This window comes from Odocoileus virginianus, chromosome 17 (genome assembly GCF_023699985.2).
Source record: "Odocoileus virginianus isolate 20LAN1187 ecotype Illinois chromosome 17, Ovbor_1.2, whole genome shotgun sequence".
In the NCBI taxonomy this organism is placed as follows: Eukaryota; Metazoa; Chordata; class Mammalia; order Artiodactyla; family Cervidae; genus Odocoileus; species Odocoileus virginianus.
The window spans coordinates 43,362,608-43,378,974 of NC_069690.1; the positions used below are offsets into that span (position 1 = coordinate 43,362,608).

The 16,367-nt window shown below is 52.7% G+C and overlaps 1 protein-coding gene across 21 annotated transcripts in view; it reads right to left on the reverse strand.

The window, feature by feature from the left end:
* Positions 1 to 518: 518 nt before the first annotated feature.
* Positions 519 to 16,367, reverse strand: part of MAPT (microtubule associated protein tau) — a 120,874-nt gene continuing 105,025 nt past the window's right edge. For 15 of the 21 annotated variants that reach the window (XM_070479610.1, XM_070479601.1, XM_020881484.2 and 12 more), the window contains 4 exons: positions 13,775 to 13,867; positions 10,374 to 10,455; positions 8,779 to 8,891; positions 519 to 4,465 (listed from right to left, as the gene is read on the reverse strand). In XM_070479610.1, the coding sequence (XP_070335711.1) occupies positions 4,250 to 4,465; positions 8,779 to 8,891; positions 10,374 to 10,455; positions 13,775 to 13,867 (504 nt within the window). In that variant the 3' untranslated portion in view covers positions 519 to 4,249. The remainder of the gene's footprint in view (positions 4,466 to 8,778; positions 8,892 to 10,373; positions 10,456 to 13,774; positions 13,868 to 16,367) is intronic. The other 6 variants (XM_070479600.1, XM_070479609.1, XM_070479606.1 and 3 more) reach the window with 3 other exon arrangements.

The following is a 16,367-nucleotide window of genomic DNA, read 5'->3' on the forward strand; positions in this document are numbered from 1 at the left end:
GCTTTTCTTTTCCTCTGTCCTCACCAGGGGCTATTTGGGATCCCTAATAGAGATCTAGCACGCTCCATCTGAGATGAGGCTCAGAGGAGAGCAGCTTTGATCCTGGAAGGAACCAGAGCCCCTCATTCCACTGACCAGCCCAGTCAGTGTCCTGCTTCATCCCCAGGCCTCTCCACTCATTTCCAGGGATCAAGAGATCTCACGGAGCTAACCCTGCCTGCTCAGGTCTGAATACAGTGGTTTGGGTCTTCTACAGGCTGAGCCTTGTGAGCTTAGCCACAAGGGTATTTATTGCCCTTTGAGTTGGACCAGGATGGTTTGCCAGCACCAGTTTGAGAAAATCGAAACAAACAAGCTTGAGAGTCCTTTCACCTTCAGGGCCACAGAGCCAGCTGGTAAATCCTCACATCCTGGTTTCAACAGTATTGTCATTTCCTGAGCTAAGTTCCCAAAGGCTGGGAAGGGACTTAGAAATTGTAACATTGTTTTCTGGTCCTTTAAATCCATACACAAAGGCCTTATTTAATCAGAGTAATAACTTTATTTTCCAAATTCACTTTTACAGCAACAGTCAGTGTAAATCATTTGTTAAAACACACAATACACGATATGGACATTCACAGACAGGAAGCTAAGCTAAGATGGTTTCATGTCCCTCCCCCCACCCTCAAAATTAACAAAGAAATCATGGGACCTGTAAGTGCCAGAAATTGTCCTGCCCCACACTGCAGATTCACAGGGCTCGGTCCAGTAGGAGTGAGACTGTCGGTGCCCAGGGTAAACCCTTTTCAAAACAGAAACCAGAAGGCTCTTGAAGCCGCACTTCTGTAGAGAGGACAGGCGGATGACCTCCACCTCTGCCCTCGTCCCTGCCTCTCTCTGCTCTCCTCCGAGGACAGAGATCAAAGGGTGACAAGATCTTAGCAGCTGTTAGAAGTACAGGCTGTGTGTCGAGCTGGTGGGAAAGGTGACACGGAGGTGCCAATAACTTTGAGGAAAGGATGCCTCAAAGCAGCTTTGGGAGGCAGGGTTGTGGGCTTGGGACCCTGCAAAAGGGCAGCAGGACAGCAACCGGATCTCGATTCCTCCACAAACCTCACCACCTGGCTGGGAAGGAGAACTAGCTGGCAGCCTGCCGCACCTGTCAGTGGAAAGGCGAAATCCCAAGGGACTTCTGGCACCGTGGTTGAAATCACGAAGAAAGAGTTACTAGGCTTCGGACTACTGTACCCCTTTGCCCAGTGGTTAACTATCTTACAGGTTCCTCCCCCCTCCCCCCTCGAACACAACAAGCAATCGCAGACAGGATACGGTCTCACCGCTGAAGTCAATTTAAATGGAACTATTGATAAAGTGAGTGGAGAGCTTGAGGGGACCAGGTGGATGAGGGACACCGACTCCGGAGGAAACGGGAGTAGGGGTGTGCCAGCTCTGGGGGGATTGTCCTCATTTAAGGTTACAAGCCAGCATCCCTTTGCAGACTCCCTGCCAGCAACTGACCTGATCACCTAAACCACGATAGCAACTGACCTGGTCACCTAAACCACGATAGCAACTGACCTGGTCACCTAAACCACGATAGCAACTGACCTGATCACCTAAACCATGATCTTCAGGCTGATCCCAACACAGGCAATTCCAGAGCCCTCTGGGAAGGAAGTACTTGGAAAGCCGGACACGAGACGGCAAGGAGGGGTGCAAGGAACGCGGCCAAAATTGGTGGCAGTAAGGAGGGGCCACATCGCTCACATCTTTACACCGTTTCCTCCTCTTTCCTCAGAACCCTTCCAAGACCAGCTGGGACTCGGAGAGCCGAGGAGAGCCTCGTGGGGGGACGTTTGGGGCCCACATGATCCCTGGCATGGAACGCTCTGACTGCAAACGGAGCAGCCGGCCCCGGACTCTGACCCTCCCAGCCCCACAGGGTTGCCTTTGACTGTCCCCACACCAGAAATGGCAGACCTGGACCAAGGTTGAGATTTCCTTTAAACAGATTTTGACAAAGGCTGCTTCCCTTGTCCCCGTGGCAGGAGAGGGTCAGCAAGTGTCTCCTGACTTGTCACCACGTCAGAAAGCTGGGTCCGGTCGTTCGTCCCAGGCCCTCCTGTGGCCGTAGGGCCCTGAGTGGGCGGCTGGACCGTCCTTCCTGAGGGAGAGCTTGGAGCTGAGGGGTGGGCTGCAGGCCCTGCCCCAGTGGGCACTGATGATGCGGGGAGCTGTCTGACCCTCTCTGGGGGCTGCTATGGGCCTTCTCCAGGGCTATCTTCACCGCAGGACACATGCCCTCTGCCTGACAGAAGGGAGCCCCGGGTCAGGGAGGGGGTACCGGAGCTGCTGTCCTCTCCTGGGCTTCAGGTGTTCACAGCCGAGGGTTCTCCAGTGTCAGGATCTGGTCTCTGCTGGTTCCCTGATGCTGACGGAAATCTTTCATCAACTGGGAGAGCCACGTGGGCCTTCTGGATCTGAGTCCCGCTGGGGGGTGAGAGACACCTAGGACTCCCACGAGGGCGGGTTAGAAACCTCTTTACATTTCAAGATACATGCGTCCTTTTTTTTTTTTTTTTCCACTATCAGAGTCACTCTGGTGAATCCAAGCATAAACAGACAAATCAGACTACAAGGCGACAGGGTGTGGACGGGGAGGGGAGGGCGACATCTATGTATATGTTCAGCTGCTCCAGGACAGACCACCCTGCTTCTGAGGGGGCACGTTTCCCTTTTTGGGTGATGACACAGACTTGGGGTCGAACAGCGGCTGGGCTCCGAGAGGCTGGCAGTCACAAGCTGGGGCAGAAGTGGGGGACAGCTGGGGCGTGGTCCTGCCCTGGGGGCCTTGCCTGCCTGCCCCAGTGCCATCGCTGGCATCCGGGATGGCCAGCCTGCTGCCAGCTCGGCACTGGATGGGGACCGGGCCCAGACAAGGCATGAACATCCAGGGTCACTGCGAACCCCACCCTGGCTTGTGACTGTGATGGCGGTGGGGGCAGGGAATTGAGTAAGGTCGTGGGGTCCATTGTGAGGGACACAGCTGGATGCCTATAACTCAGAGAGATGGAGGTCCCCGGTGTCCGGACCTCGGCCTCCTTGACTTCCCCCCTGGTAGAGAGCAGGTGTCTCCCCATCGGAAAATGTCCATCACCGAGAAGGGGTGGGTGGTGAGGCGGGGAACTCAGCGTGACGTAGTGAGGGGACAGGCAGTGACCGGGCTCCGCACGGCAGACACACAGGCGTGGCGGGGGCAGACGGGGGGCTGCATGGCCGTGGGAAGGAGGAGAGGTTCAGGACCGGAGGCCCAGGCTCGGGAACAGGCAAGTGCTCCCAAGAGGCACAAGTCCTTACAAAGAGAACTGGTTAGCCCTAAGTGCCAGATCTGTGAGGTGGCCAAAAACGTGGCTGTAGTTCCCACCTTCAGAACTCAATAAAACGGGGTTTCCAGGGGGCAGAGAGAAGCCCCCCACCTCAGGACCCCCCCCACCCCTGCGAGGAGGAAGAGGCCACGCTCGGTGGTCTTCTCCAAGGAGGTGACCCACACGACGTCCTTCCCATCCCCTTCCTTCTCCTGCCCCGTCCCTTCTCCCCGCAGAGGGTAGCGACCTCAGCCGATCCCGAGCCGCCAAGAACGGGACTCCGCCTGGTCCGAGACTGCGGTGGGTGGTGGAGGCTGTGCCCCGCCGGCTGCCCTCCAGCCAGGCCCCGGTTTCCTCTCCCCACACAGGCCCCTCCCTTCCCTCCCCGCCCCCCTGCCCGGCCCCGCCCACCCCGCCCTGCTCCAAAGGCCGCCGTGCGCCTGTGGCTCCGCCAATGTGCCAAGTTGCAAGTCCCTTGTTGCCACTGCTGCCTCGGGGACACCCCCAGAATGGGGCACCCCCCCAGGCCTGGAGAGCCCCCGGAAGTAGCTTTCAGAGCCTCCCTTCTCCCTCTTCCGCTCAGAGGGGGAAAAAAAAAGAATCAAAAGTAACTGCCCAAGGAAGTTCTGGGTGGGGCCCTCTTTTGGAGCGTTTTTAAAAATACTTTATTAGGATTGGCCCACCCATCAATTTGGAAAGCTGAACTTGGCTCTGTTCCGGTCACTGGTTTGGAAGCCCCGAGCCAGAGCTGAGCGACAAGCAGGTTAGTGATGAGCCGATGACCTGATCTGTGAGGAGCAGCTGGGGGAGGGCAGAGGGCGAAGGGCCAGAGCATTATTCTTTTTTTTTCCACACTCTCTCACTCTCTTCTCTCCACGATTACTGACCGCCCCGGGGCCTGATCACAAACCCTGCTTGGCCAGGGAGGCGGACACCTCGTCAGCGAGGGTGGCGAGCTGCGGCGAGTCCACCATGTCGATGCTGCCGGCGGAGGACACGTTGCTGAGGTGCCGGGGGGACGTGTCCCCCGACACCACGGGTGACTTGTACACGATCTCCGCCCCGTGGTCGGTCTTGGCTTTGGCGTTCTCGCGGAAGGTCAGCTTGTGGGTTTCGATCTGCAAGAGAAGAGGGGGCAGGGTAAGGAGGAGAGTTGGGTCGGGTGATAGCCTGCCGGCCTTAGGAGGGAGGGAGCCATGGTGGCCACAATGGTTTCATGGCTTCCCAACAGCTAAGCTGCAGCATCCTAGTCACCTGCCAGCCAGCCCCCCAGGCCCCCTCTCCAGAAGCAGTGACCACTGTGGGCTTCTTGTGTACCCTTCTAGGAATAGCCCACACATGCAAACATGTGTATGTGTGAGTAGAGAAAAAAATACATATACATGTATATATATGCATACATATGGCAACAGTATCCACATGCTTTGCACTCCCTCGTTTAGGCTTAATACCTTGCATTGACCCTACATAGCTCCCTCACTGCTTGCTGAGGCTGTGTGCTTTCCCATCACAGCAGATATACCAAAATGTATCTACTCCCTTGTTGGTAGATATTTAGGTTGTTCCAATCTTTTGCTCTCACAGACAATGCTGTGTATGAAAAATGTTGAATAACCTTGTACTCATCATTTCGCATATGTACCGTGTCTCCTAGAAGTGGGATTGCTAGTAGGTCAAAAGGCATGCACATTTCACGTTGATGTGCACATGCACTTTGCCAGACCGCAGATGGAAGTGTGGAAAGAGAGGCTGGAGGAGATACAGGGAGGGGCCCAGACCCCCAGCCATCCAGCTGTGAGCCAAACACATTCCTCCCCTTTGCCGATGACTGATGAGGACCCTGGAGGTGGCAGCTGCTGTGGGCAGCGCTGGCAGGTGTACCAGAAAGCATGAGGCAACGGAGCCCTGATCAGAGCAGCGCATCATTCTGAAATATACCAACAGCTCATACAACTCATTATCAAAAAAGCAAACAACTCAGTCAAAAATTAGGCCGATGATCTAAAAAAACATTTGTCTAAAGAAGACAAGGATGGCCAAAAAGCACATGAAGAGGTGCTCAACATTGCTAATTATTAGAGAAATACAAGTCAAAAACCACACGAGGTATCACCTCACTCTAGTTATAATGGCCATCAACAAAAAGTCTACAAATAAGAGCTGCCATGTGATCCAGCAGTCCTATGTTCACAGCAGCCAAAACGTGGGAGCCACCTCAGTGTCCATTGACAAATGAATAAAGAAGATGTGGGAATGGAATTCAGCCACACAAAAAATGAAATATTGCCATCTGCAGCAACATGGATACAACTAGAGATTATCATACTAAGTGAAGTAGGTCAGAAAGAGACACATACTATATATCATTTGTATGTGGAATCTAAAATATGGCACAAATGAACCCATCTACAAAACAAAAACAGACTCACAGACAGAAACAAACAGACAGAGATCAGACTTGTGGTGACCACGAGGGCGTGGGGGAGGGATGGACTGGGAGTTTGGGATTAGCAGATGCAAACTAGTATATATATATATATATATATATAGAATGAGTAAACAACAAGGTCCTTCTGTATGGCACAGGGAATTCTATTCCATATCCTGTGATAAACCAGAATGGAATGGAATACAATAAAAAAAGGATGTATGTATATAACTGAGTCATTCTGCATAGATTGGCACACCACCATAAATGAACGATATTGCAATTAAAAAAAAACTTTAAAAAAAGGTACAAATGAACTTATTTCCAAAAGAGAAAGAGACTCACAGACAGAAAACAAACTTATGGTTAGCAAAGAGGGAAGGGGAAGGGGGATGAATCAGGTTAGGATTAACATATACCCTACTACATATAACATAGATAAGCAACAAGAACCTATTGTCTACCACAGGGAACTAACTATACTCAATACTTTGCAATAACCTATAAAGGAAAAGAATCCAAAAAAGAATATATGTATGCATGTATAACTAAATCACTGTGCTCTACACATGAAACTAACACAACACTGTAAATCAACCAGACTTCAATTTAAAAATAAAGAAAAAAATAAGTAGAGCATCCTTGACCCGGAGGTCTTAGCTCCAAAGGATACCTGGAAAGCTCAGAAGCAGACAGTTGAGCTGCAGATGGCAAGCAGTACATAGTTATTCTCTCCTGATGAGCTCTGAAGTGATGGACACAGTAATCCTCAACCTTTTTGGGGTCTTGGGACCTCCTTGGGGGCTTTCCAGGTGGCACTAGTGATAAAGGGTCTGCCTGCCAATGCAGGAGACTTGAGAGACACAGGTTCGATCCCTCGATCAGAAAGATCCCGTGGAGGAGGGCATGGGAACCCACTCCAGTATTCTTGCCTAGAAAATCCCATAGACAGAGAAGCCTGATGGGCTACGGTCCAGAGAGTCATAAAGAGTCAGACACAACTGAAGTGACTTAGCACAAACACAAGACCTTCATGAGCATCTGGTGAGACCAGGAAAATGTGTACACCTGCCTGCCTGCTCTCACACACATCTGACAATTTCTCCCTACAAGTTCAGAAGTCCCCGGATCCCAAGAAGAGCCCCTGTTGGAGGGGCATTTGAATGTAGAGAAAAATCAGGCTCCCATCTAAGCTATATGCTTATTTTCGGTGACTGCTTTGAAAAAAGGACTCTTCCTTATTACTGTAACTGAAAGACCATGTTGACGTACATTTATGTTCTTAAGAAAAATGTGACAGCCTCCTGGGAATGTCCCCAAACTCCCCAAGCTGAAAGTACTCGGGTGGCGGGGTTCCTGCACTCTGCTGCTTGTCAGCAGTGTTGCTCATCAGAGCAAAATGGGACCGCACACGAGGAAACTCTGGGACCAGGACAGTGTCTTCCGGGCAGTGGGCAGTGGGCAGGGCCCTCCCTTTCTGAGGCATCGCAGAGATGAGTGAAAACAGAAGTCCAGACCTGGATTTTGCTGCTAACTCCGGGACGGGGATGTTTCTGTCCGTTTTGCTGAAGAAGAACCCAAGGCTGAGAGGGCTTGCAGAGCTTCCGGGGGTCACGCCTCCAAGCAGAGTCAAGCCCAGAGCTTTCCCCCGGAAAGAGAAGCTTCCAGAGTCAGGGGTAGCAGCCTTCCTTCACCCGGAATCACCAACAGCCAGACCTACCCACTCATTCCATATATAATCAGTCAGACTCTCCAGGGTGGGACGGCAGTTTCATTAAGCTCCCCAGGGCAGGGAGGCCCTGTGTTAAACAGGGTGGGGGCAGCAATGGAAACAAGCTGGCCTTTTGCAAAAAAAACCCTTCTCATTTCCCTGGGTCTAACGTCTGATGGAGACCCAGGCACGCTGTATGTACAACCGTGATGGTCAGGGAGACCTGTGGGGAGCCTGGACCCCACATGCCCCTCAGCCTTCATGGGGCTCCATCACTGGTCATCAGGTCAGGTCAGCCCCGAGGTCTCAGCGCCAACCGCTGCTTTAAGCGCACTCAGTCCAGCAAGTGCCGCTCAGAAACCACACAGTCAGGCTTTCACCGCAAAGGTGGAGTGTGTCTGTCGGTCCAGATCAGAGGAGGAGGAGGTGGTGGGCGGGATGGGGGAGGGAGGTGACTGCCTGGGGACCCCGGCTCCCACCAAGCTTGGCCCAGCTGCCACTTCCGACAGTGGGGCCCTTTGCACCGCACCGCTGGGCCGGGTCTTGGTTTCTGTGCTGGGGCAGCCCTCCCGTCCCCGTCCTCCTCAGTCAGCTGCTGGGAGGCACTGAAGACGGGAACACGAACCACTTGCAGAATTTCAGGGCAGGCACGGGCAGGAAACCCCAGAGGGCATTTCGCTGAATTTATGAAGAGAAAAAGCGTCGCCACACAACAGAGTTCTGTGACGAGCCCAGAGGGAGGCACTGGGGTTCCCCAGCCCCCACTGCACCCAGACATCCAGACCCAGGGCTTCTAGGAACCGTGGGGAACACCCAGGTTCTCGGTCCAGTGGCCTCCTGATGGACACTTGCAGAAGCTTTGTTGAAACCTGGATCCAGCATCACTGTTTGGCTCTAACTGCCTGTGACCTATTTAGAAAATAAGGTTACGTTCCCATGACTGGCTCTTGGTGACTGGGGCTGGCTTTGGCGATGGCTACTTCCTCTTGGGGGTGCTGGCCAACCACAGGGCCAAGGGCAGCACCTCTCACCTTTAACTGCACTGAAGAGTCACCTGGGGGCTTTAAAAGCGCCACTCCAGGTACCCAGATGGCTTCTGAGACAAACCAGTCAGAATCTCCAAGGTGGGGCCTAGCATCAAGGCTGGTAAGGCTCCCAAGGATGGTGAAGGGCAGCCCAGGTGGAGCCCCGCAAGTAGCTGAGAATCCAGTTCCAGCCAGTGCATATGGGACCCTCAGCTCTCCTGCTCTGAGACACTGGACTCTGTTACAGCCTCTGCCCCGCCCCTTTACCTTTTTATTCCCTCCGCCAGGGACGTGTGTGATGTTATCCAGGGACCCAATCTTCGACTGGACTCTGTCCTTGAAGTCCAGCTTCTCAGATTTTACTTCCACTTGGCCACCTCCTGGAACACAACACACAAAAGGCACCGAGTCTTGAGTGAGGGCTAAGCCAGCGACTGCATGCAGACGCCAACCTCGAGGAGGAGCTACGACCAGCTTTTATTTAGAGTGTGGTTTGGAACAAGTAGGTCCTTCCAAAGGGCTTGAAAACAATTTGCTTCATCTTCATTTTTTTCTTTTTATCTTACTAATCAGGGTGTACATCAAATATCTACTCAGCAAACTCTTCCTCCTTAGTGCAAAGGTAAAGGACAGCTCAGTTCAAGAGAAATTATTCTAAATTGGTCAGCTTCCAAGGAGTTGAGCCTTTCTATGCCAACATCCTGCAAGACCTCGGAATTAAACTGAAGGACAAAATGCACCCTTCATAAGGAAGGACCCTGACATTTTCTCCCTCCTCAGACACTCGATGCCCTGTCCAAGTGTGGGAGACATGACCTGAGACATTACTTTCTTTGGAAGGATAAAGCCACTCAACAAAGTTGCCTCACAGTGTGATGGGATGGTGGCCCCAGGAGAGGCAGAAAGACTCAACTCCCCCAAAGTGTCCAAGGGAGACAGAAAATAATGACATTCTAGACTGCACTTCTGACCACCTCTCTTCCTGCAGTAATGATTCAAGCCCCAGAGAGGGCCTAAGGCAGAAGCCCTGCTCTGAACTCTCAGGCAGGAGTTAGAATCTAGATCTGGGCTCTCCAAGATGGTAGCCCATGGCTACTTAAATTTTATTTAAATTTTAAGTTTTTTGGCTGCACCACAAGGCTTGTGGGATCTTAGTTCCTGGATCAGGGAACGAACCTGGGACCGGCAGTGAAAGCGCCAAGACCTAACCTTTGGACCGCTAGGGAGTTCCCCAAATTTCATTAAATAAAATTGGTTCATTTCCTCAACTGCACCGGCCACATTTCAAATGCTCAACAGCCGCATATGGTGAGTGGCTACCACAGTGAACAGGACAGGTACAGAACGTTTCCACTGTTGCAGAAAGACCTACAGGCAGCACCAATTTCTGCATGGCATGAGATGGAGAGGGGAAGGGCACGCATGGGGAGTTCCACAGTATCATTTCGGCGGGGACATGGCCATGGCCCAGGACTCCCCTGTTGTAGCTGGAGCAGTGGCTGAAATGTCCCTCCTGTTGGCTGAGGACCAAACTGGGGACCAAATCCACGGAGCTAGTCTTCGGGGGCCAGATCAGGTCCTTCTCCAGCTTCAGAGGCCCTGTGCGCAGCCCGCTTGGAGAGCCGCGGGTCAGGGTTTAGCTCAGCATCTGCCCTCCCTTCCTACCTTGTCTTGGGCAGCCTGGTCCCTCTCAGGCGCTACACACAGAGCCACACCTCCCAGGCCCCAGCAAGCTCCACCCCCAACACTCTCCTTGATGGCCCATCCCAGCCATCCTTTTCAGCCACTTCCGGAGAAGGCACCGCCCCATCCGGTCCCGCCCCCTGGCCACCCCGCCCCGTCTTGCCTCCTACAAGGGCTACCTGGCTTATGATGGATGTTGCCTAATGAGCCACACTTGGAGGTCACCTTGCTCAGATCCACTGGTTTGTAGACTATTTGCACCTGGAGGGGAGAGAGAACAAGAGAGAGTAAAGCAGGATTATTTTGTTGGGATTGAAACAATAAAAAGCAGCAGCCCTGCTCGGACAGCGTTTCCGGTCTGCCACGAGGAACACACCCTAGTACTGATGGGAAAATGTGTTGGAATTCTGCCAACCCTGCCCTGGGAGTGAAATAAATGGAGTGCCTTCGATCCCATAGGACAAGGACCCTCAGAAATACAGGGCTACCGCCGTTTGGGGCAGGGCCCACACCACTGGTTTGGCAAACACACATGAAAAGGTCATTCTCTTTCCTGACATGGGATCGAAAGATCACATTCAGTGAGGACAGAAAAAGAAGGTGTCCGTGTGTGCGGCATCTGAAAAACCTTGGCAAAGAGAAAGAGCCATGCCTGCTGGGCCTCCGAGAGCAGAGGGCGGGGTGAAGTGGCTAGGAGCACCTTCTCCCAGGAGCAGCTTTACGAACCCCAGCACTCCTACGGCAGAACAACGATGGTCAGCGAGCGGGGCCCAGTGCACTTCGGCGACCCGGGAAGAGTGAAGCGCCAGGCGGCGCCTGGGCACACAACGTCCTGGACGGTTTGGTTCTTTACCGAAAGGAGCAAAGCTACACGAGCAGGACGGTCAGGCGGCACAGCAGGAATCACCGGTTTAGTGTCTCAGGGCGGCTCAGCAGACACACGCGGGGAGGCCTAAGGGCCCCAGAGCTCAGAGCCGGCCTGAGGGTGCAGCATGTGGCCCAGCCACACAGCCACTCCCGGCCGCCTGGAGGAGACACCCCACAGGGACCCAGCGTCAGCAGAGGGGGTCTTCTTGAGGAAGTCTGCACAAAGCCATGACTGTGGGGGCCCCTGATGGTCACGGGGTGACACGTCCCTTGTGTGAGGTCACCTGAGGACACAGGAGGCCAATCACCACTGAGCCAGTGGGCTCCTGCTCCCTGCCCTGGAGTTACCTGGAGAGAGGAATGGCCTCCTGCCCGAGAATGGGTTTAACAAGCACATCAAGGAGGAGTTTTTATTTAGGTCTAAATCATCTGGAATAATCCCAAATTACGTTCATCAAAATCATGTTGCCGTTTGTCGATTACTGGCAGAGAGTTGATGGAGGCTGACAAGGGGATGGCCCGTGTGCGTAGGTGTGGGGAGGGAGGCGCCGGGAGCCCGCGCCTGTGGGGGTGGGTGGGTTAATGAGGGGTTCTGAGCCTGTGCTCCAGGTGGGGTGCTGGAGATGGGGGGACAGGGGGCTGTGGAAACTACCCCCCCTTTCCTCGCAGGAGCAAGCTGAAGCAAAGGCTGGTGTGTGCGAGGCTTCCCTCTTCTCTTTTCAGCCTGTTTGGGGCGGGGGTGTAACCAGTTGCGGAGGAGGAGGGTGGCACTGTGTAGAAGGAAGAGGAGGAAGGGGGTAAGGCATGATGGAGGGGGAGGGAAGGGGAAGGGAGAGAAATGGGGGAGGGCGGGGAGGACGGGAGCCAGGACCGGGAGGTGCCGAGGCGGTTGAGGCCGGGGAGGGAGGAAGCCAGGCTCCGGAGTGAAGCCGGGAGTCAAGCAGCAGGCAGGGAGAACCGCGGGAAGGAGCAGGGCCTGCCTGCTGGGAAGCTACATCCAAGCTGAGGAGGGGCCCACCACCCCCAAGCGCCTTATCACCCTCAGCCACCTTTCAGCAGGTTCTACTGCAGCGGTCACGAGCCAACATCCTGTGGCTCTCTGCCGGGCCGGGTCCCAGGCTAGCCCGCCGGCCCGCAGAGTGCAGGACGGACGGGAGGTGCTCCTGGGGAAGTCCCTCGAGGTCGTAAGCACTGCCCGCCCAGCAGCAGGCATGCACCCCCTCCCCCAAGCTTCTGCTGGAAGGAACGGTCTGCTGACTGCGGCCACTGGACCCCCGCCTCCAGCCCAGCAGCACAACCTCCCATCAGCCGACCAGACACGAGTTAAACCGGAAAGCACATGTCTTTCCTGCTCTGGCTGAAGCCCGCTGTCGGCAGGGAAGCCAGGAGTCAAAGCTAAAACAGCAATGTCACCCAGAGCCCATGGTCAGGCCGGCAGTGGGTGAGGGTGGTCCCCACCCCTTCTCTTGGCAGAAGACAAGGTGGCAGTGGGACAGGAGAGCAGAGACAGGGGGGCACTGGGGCGGGGGGGGGGGGGGGGACACTGAGCAGACACCGGTGAGGAAGCGTTAGTGAAGCGCCATGCAGCAGCCTCGGGGTGAGTGCCCGCCACTCCGGGGGCCACAAGGAGTCAGCGGCAGAGCCCGCCCCGGGTGCTCAGGCAGGAGGCAGCAGCACATTGCAAGAATAAACCCTCAGGTCTGGATGTGGATGATGTACGGGTAGAGGCTGGGCACTTTCTGGACAGAGAGCACAACCCCCAGGGCTTCCACTGTCACATAAACTACTGCCTCCCCAGCGCTGCCAGCTGGGGACCAGATGCCTGCTCTTACAAGCCATCCTCCCCCCCAGGGGTGGACCTCAAAGGGGCTTGAATCTCCTGCTCCCCAGTATGTTTCAACATTTGCCCGAGGCCTACCAAGAGAGGCTGGGGGAGCAAAGGGGCTGTGGAGAAGGGGGGCCGAGCCTCAGGATGCCAAGTCTACACCCAGTTTGGTCACTTGGAAGATACCGGCAGAGCTGATCAAGTGGGCAGGCAAGAATGAGGATCAGCCCCAAATCTCAGGGATGCATCCAGTGGGGAAATGCAGGGAGTCCCTAGGGACACCTGGAGGCGGCCAAATTTCAAAGGGCTCCAAGTAGCATTTCTGTCCCCCTTAGCTGCAGGCCGCTCCCTGATGTACTTTTGTTGGGCTCTTTCGCATCTGGAGCTTCCGCCAGGGGTGGAACTGGTTTCAAACAAGAGCCAAGAGGCTTATCCCTCGTAGACGCAGAAGACAAACGGGAGCAAAGCCTGGCTGGCCTCTGCTTGTCCCGAGGCAGGACTGTAAAGACCTTGGTGTGGGCCAGCTGTTCCCAGTGGAGCCTCTTAAAGCGAACCTACCCAGGTGATGGAGGAGGTGGTGTCAGAGCCCAGTCTCGGGTGCCACCACGTTTAGCTCTAACTCAGAGGGGCTGCGGGGCTCCCCGTGAGCAGGCGCGACAATGGGGCTGGGAGGATCCCGCTTCCAGAACAGGTTGGAGGACCAGTCACTCGATCTGCCCATGCAACAGGGCACCCCTCCTGGACCTGTGGGTGCGGGGAGTCTGGGCTGCATTTACCCGGATAGACTGAGCCTGAGCATGGTTTATTCTATGCAATGTCTCGCAAGTACAAACACTCATGCCACTTCTCCAACCTGGAACCACAGCTGGAAAGTGTGACGGTACTCACACTGCCGCCTCCTGGCACGTGTTTGATATTATCCTTTGAGCCACACTTGGACTGGACGTTGCTAAGATCCAGCTTCTTATTAATTATCTGCACCTTTGACAGCCAGAAAAAAGGATGAGTGACACACCACACCCAGACGTGTCTGCCCCGCACAAACACACTCGCCACCTGGCTGCAGGCCCGGGGAGAGAAGGGCAGGCTGATTCACACCTCCCCGGGGAGCATTCCAGAACTGTGAGTGGTTGGAGATGGACCCCACCTTACAGTCCTGGGCTCACAAAACAGAACCATCAGAAGTGGCTCTTCCCTTTCCGGGAGGATTGCAGTAGGGAGGCCTCCCCCATCTCAGAGCACCTCGGATGTGGGGGTCCACCAGGTTGAGATGGAGCAAAATGTGCTCAGTTACATTATTAAATGAATAAATAAAAGGTCCCCGCTGTGGCCTCATTCATACACCTACCAGACCCATCTGAACACTCACCGAGACCTTCACCTGGCTGTTCTCAAGTCTGTTAGGCACTGAAATCACCTGCAGGTATATTGTTAAAATCCCAGATCCTACTCCTGACCTTAGAATCTTGGGCTTCTGAATAGCTCCCCTGGTGTTTTGTTCTGGTTCAAGAATCCCTGACTTCATGGGGAGGACACGGGTAGATTTATGGAGAAGGTAAATCCAGACCCCTTCAGGGAAGGCCTGTGTCTCTTGGAAGGCAGGGTGAGTGCCCACCCTTCCATCCATTGGCTGGTCCTCGTCCATAAACCCCCAGGCACTCAGAGGGAACAGTGCTCCCAGGCAACTTTCCCTAAGTTTTCCTGAGCAGGGGTGGGGATGGTAGAGACCACACTGTATTTCTGCCAGGCTCCCCTTTTCCCAGGCACCACGGAAAAAGTGTGAGGCTATATTCGGGGCGGGGGTGCTGATTTTTATCCAATTTGCCTGTGTATGAAATACACAGAGGCGGCGAGCTGAAGCACTCCACGATTTGTCTGTGAGAGCGGTGATCCATCATCACCGGGCGTTCCTCATCAGGAGGCTCAGTATTTGCAAACAGGAGGCCTCAGTGTTTATCAATCACAGGTATGAACAACTGCCAGCTGAAGTTCCCAAAGAAGTACCAGCACACCCTCTAAAATTCTGGAAAAGTGGCAGTTGCTGCCGGGGGGCCCACTAACCCTGAGGCCGGGGGTGGTCAGAGCCTGGGCCTGGCTCATCTTGGGAGAAGGTTCCCAAGTCTGACCCCAGAGCCGGCCATCAGGGGTCCACAGGTCTTCAGCCAATGGAGGAAATAAGGACGTGATAGCAAAAGTTATCCATCCTACCATTTTGATATTAAAATGGCCTTTTCCTCCAATAAGATAAAAAAAAATGACTTTCCCTTTGTTAAATTGTTAATTATTAAATTACATTGGTAATAGATAATATTTATTTTTAGATATCATTAACCTGGCAAGCTAAATACAGTAATTTCTCTTAGGCTCCATCCCTGTTTTTTTCTTTTTGTTGTTTTTTCCTTACTTTTATTGATCTGGATTGAAAAATCTGGGAAATACATATCTAATCCACCTCTTTGTTTTATTTTCTGTTCCTTTAAAGTAAAAAGCTGTGTATTTTTTTTATTAAGTAACATAATTATGTTCTTGAAAAACAGAGGTTCAAGAAAGTTTTCTTGCTACTCTTAACACAACCACTACTGCATTTTCTTGTACTCTCGAACTCTCATATATAAAAATATCATTGTAGACAATAAATGTATGCATACTATTTTATATCTTGCTGTACCAAGTATTTGCCATGTTAAATTAAAGCATTAATTTAAAAAATGTCCTATCCATTTTGTGTTATCTATGCTATCAGATATTTATATTGATTTCATTTTAAATAATACAAACAGCCTCACCATGGACATCGTTCTACAAGGAGTTTTTCCCATTTTGTGGATTGTTTTCATAGCACAAAGTCCCAGAAATACAATTTCTGGGCCAAAGTTATAAATACTCTAAAAACCCTCCACACAATCCTCCAAATGGCTTTTTAAAGGGTCTGATTAATTTCTCCTGTGAGCACTATTGAGAAAGTTTCACTATATTGACACCAGCATTGTGCAATTAAAAGAAATTGTTTTTCTTATTTCCTTGATTAAAATAAATAGATTTGTATTGTTGGCTTATTCTGCATTTTATTATTAAAATTGTTCCTCTGTCCTTTTTTTGTTAGTAGTTGTATTTATTTTTCTAGCACACAAATGCTGACATTTTAATATACTTCCTTTGTAACATTTCTTCCTCTGTAACTTCTCTGGTTTTTGTTTTTTTGGGTCATGTCACGGGGCACCTGGGATCTTAGTTCTCCAACCAGGGATCAAACCCGGGCCCCCTGCATTGGATGCATAGAGTCGAAACCACTGAACCACCAGGAAGTCCAACTTCTCTGGTTTTAAGTGTAAAAACCATCCCTCATTTAGAGGCTGGATAAATACCTAACTCCATGTCACCCTTTTTGCCTGCCACCTTACTACTGATGAAGAGGCCATTTAAAACCCAGAGAAGTTCAGTGACGTTCTCAAATCAGCAATGGAATCCACATAGGAATCTA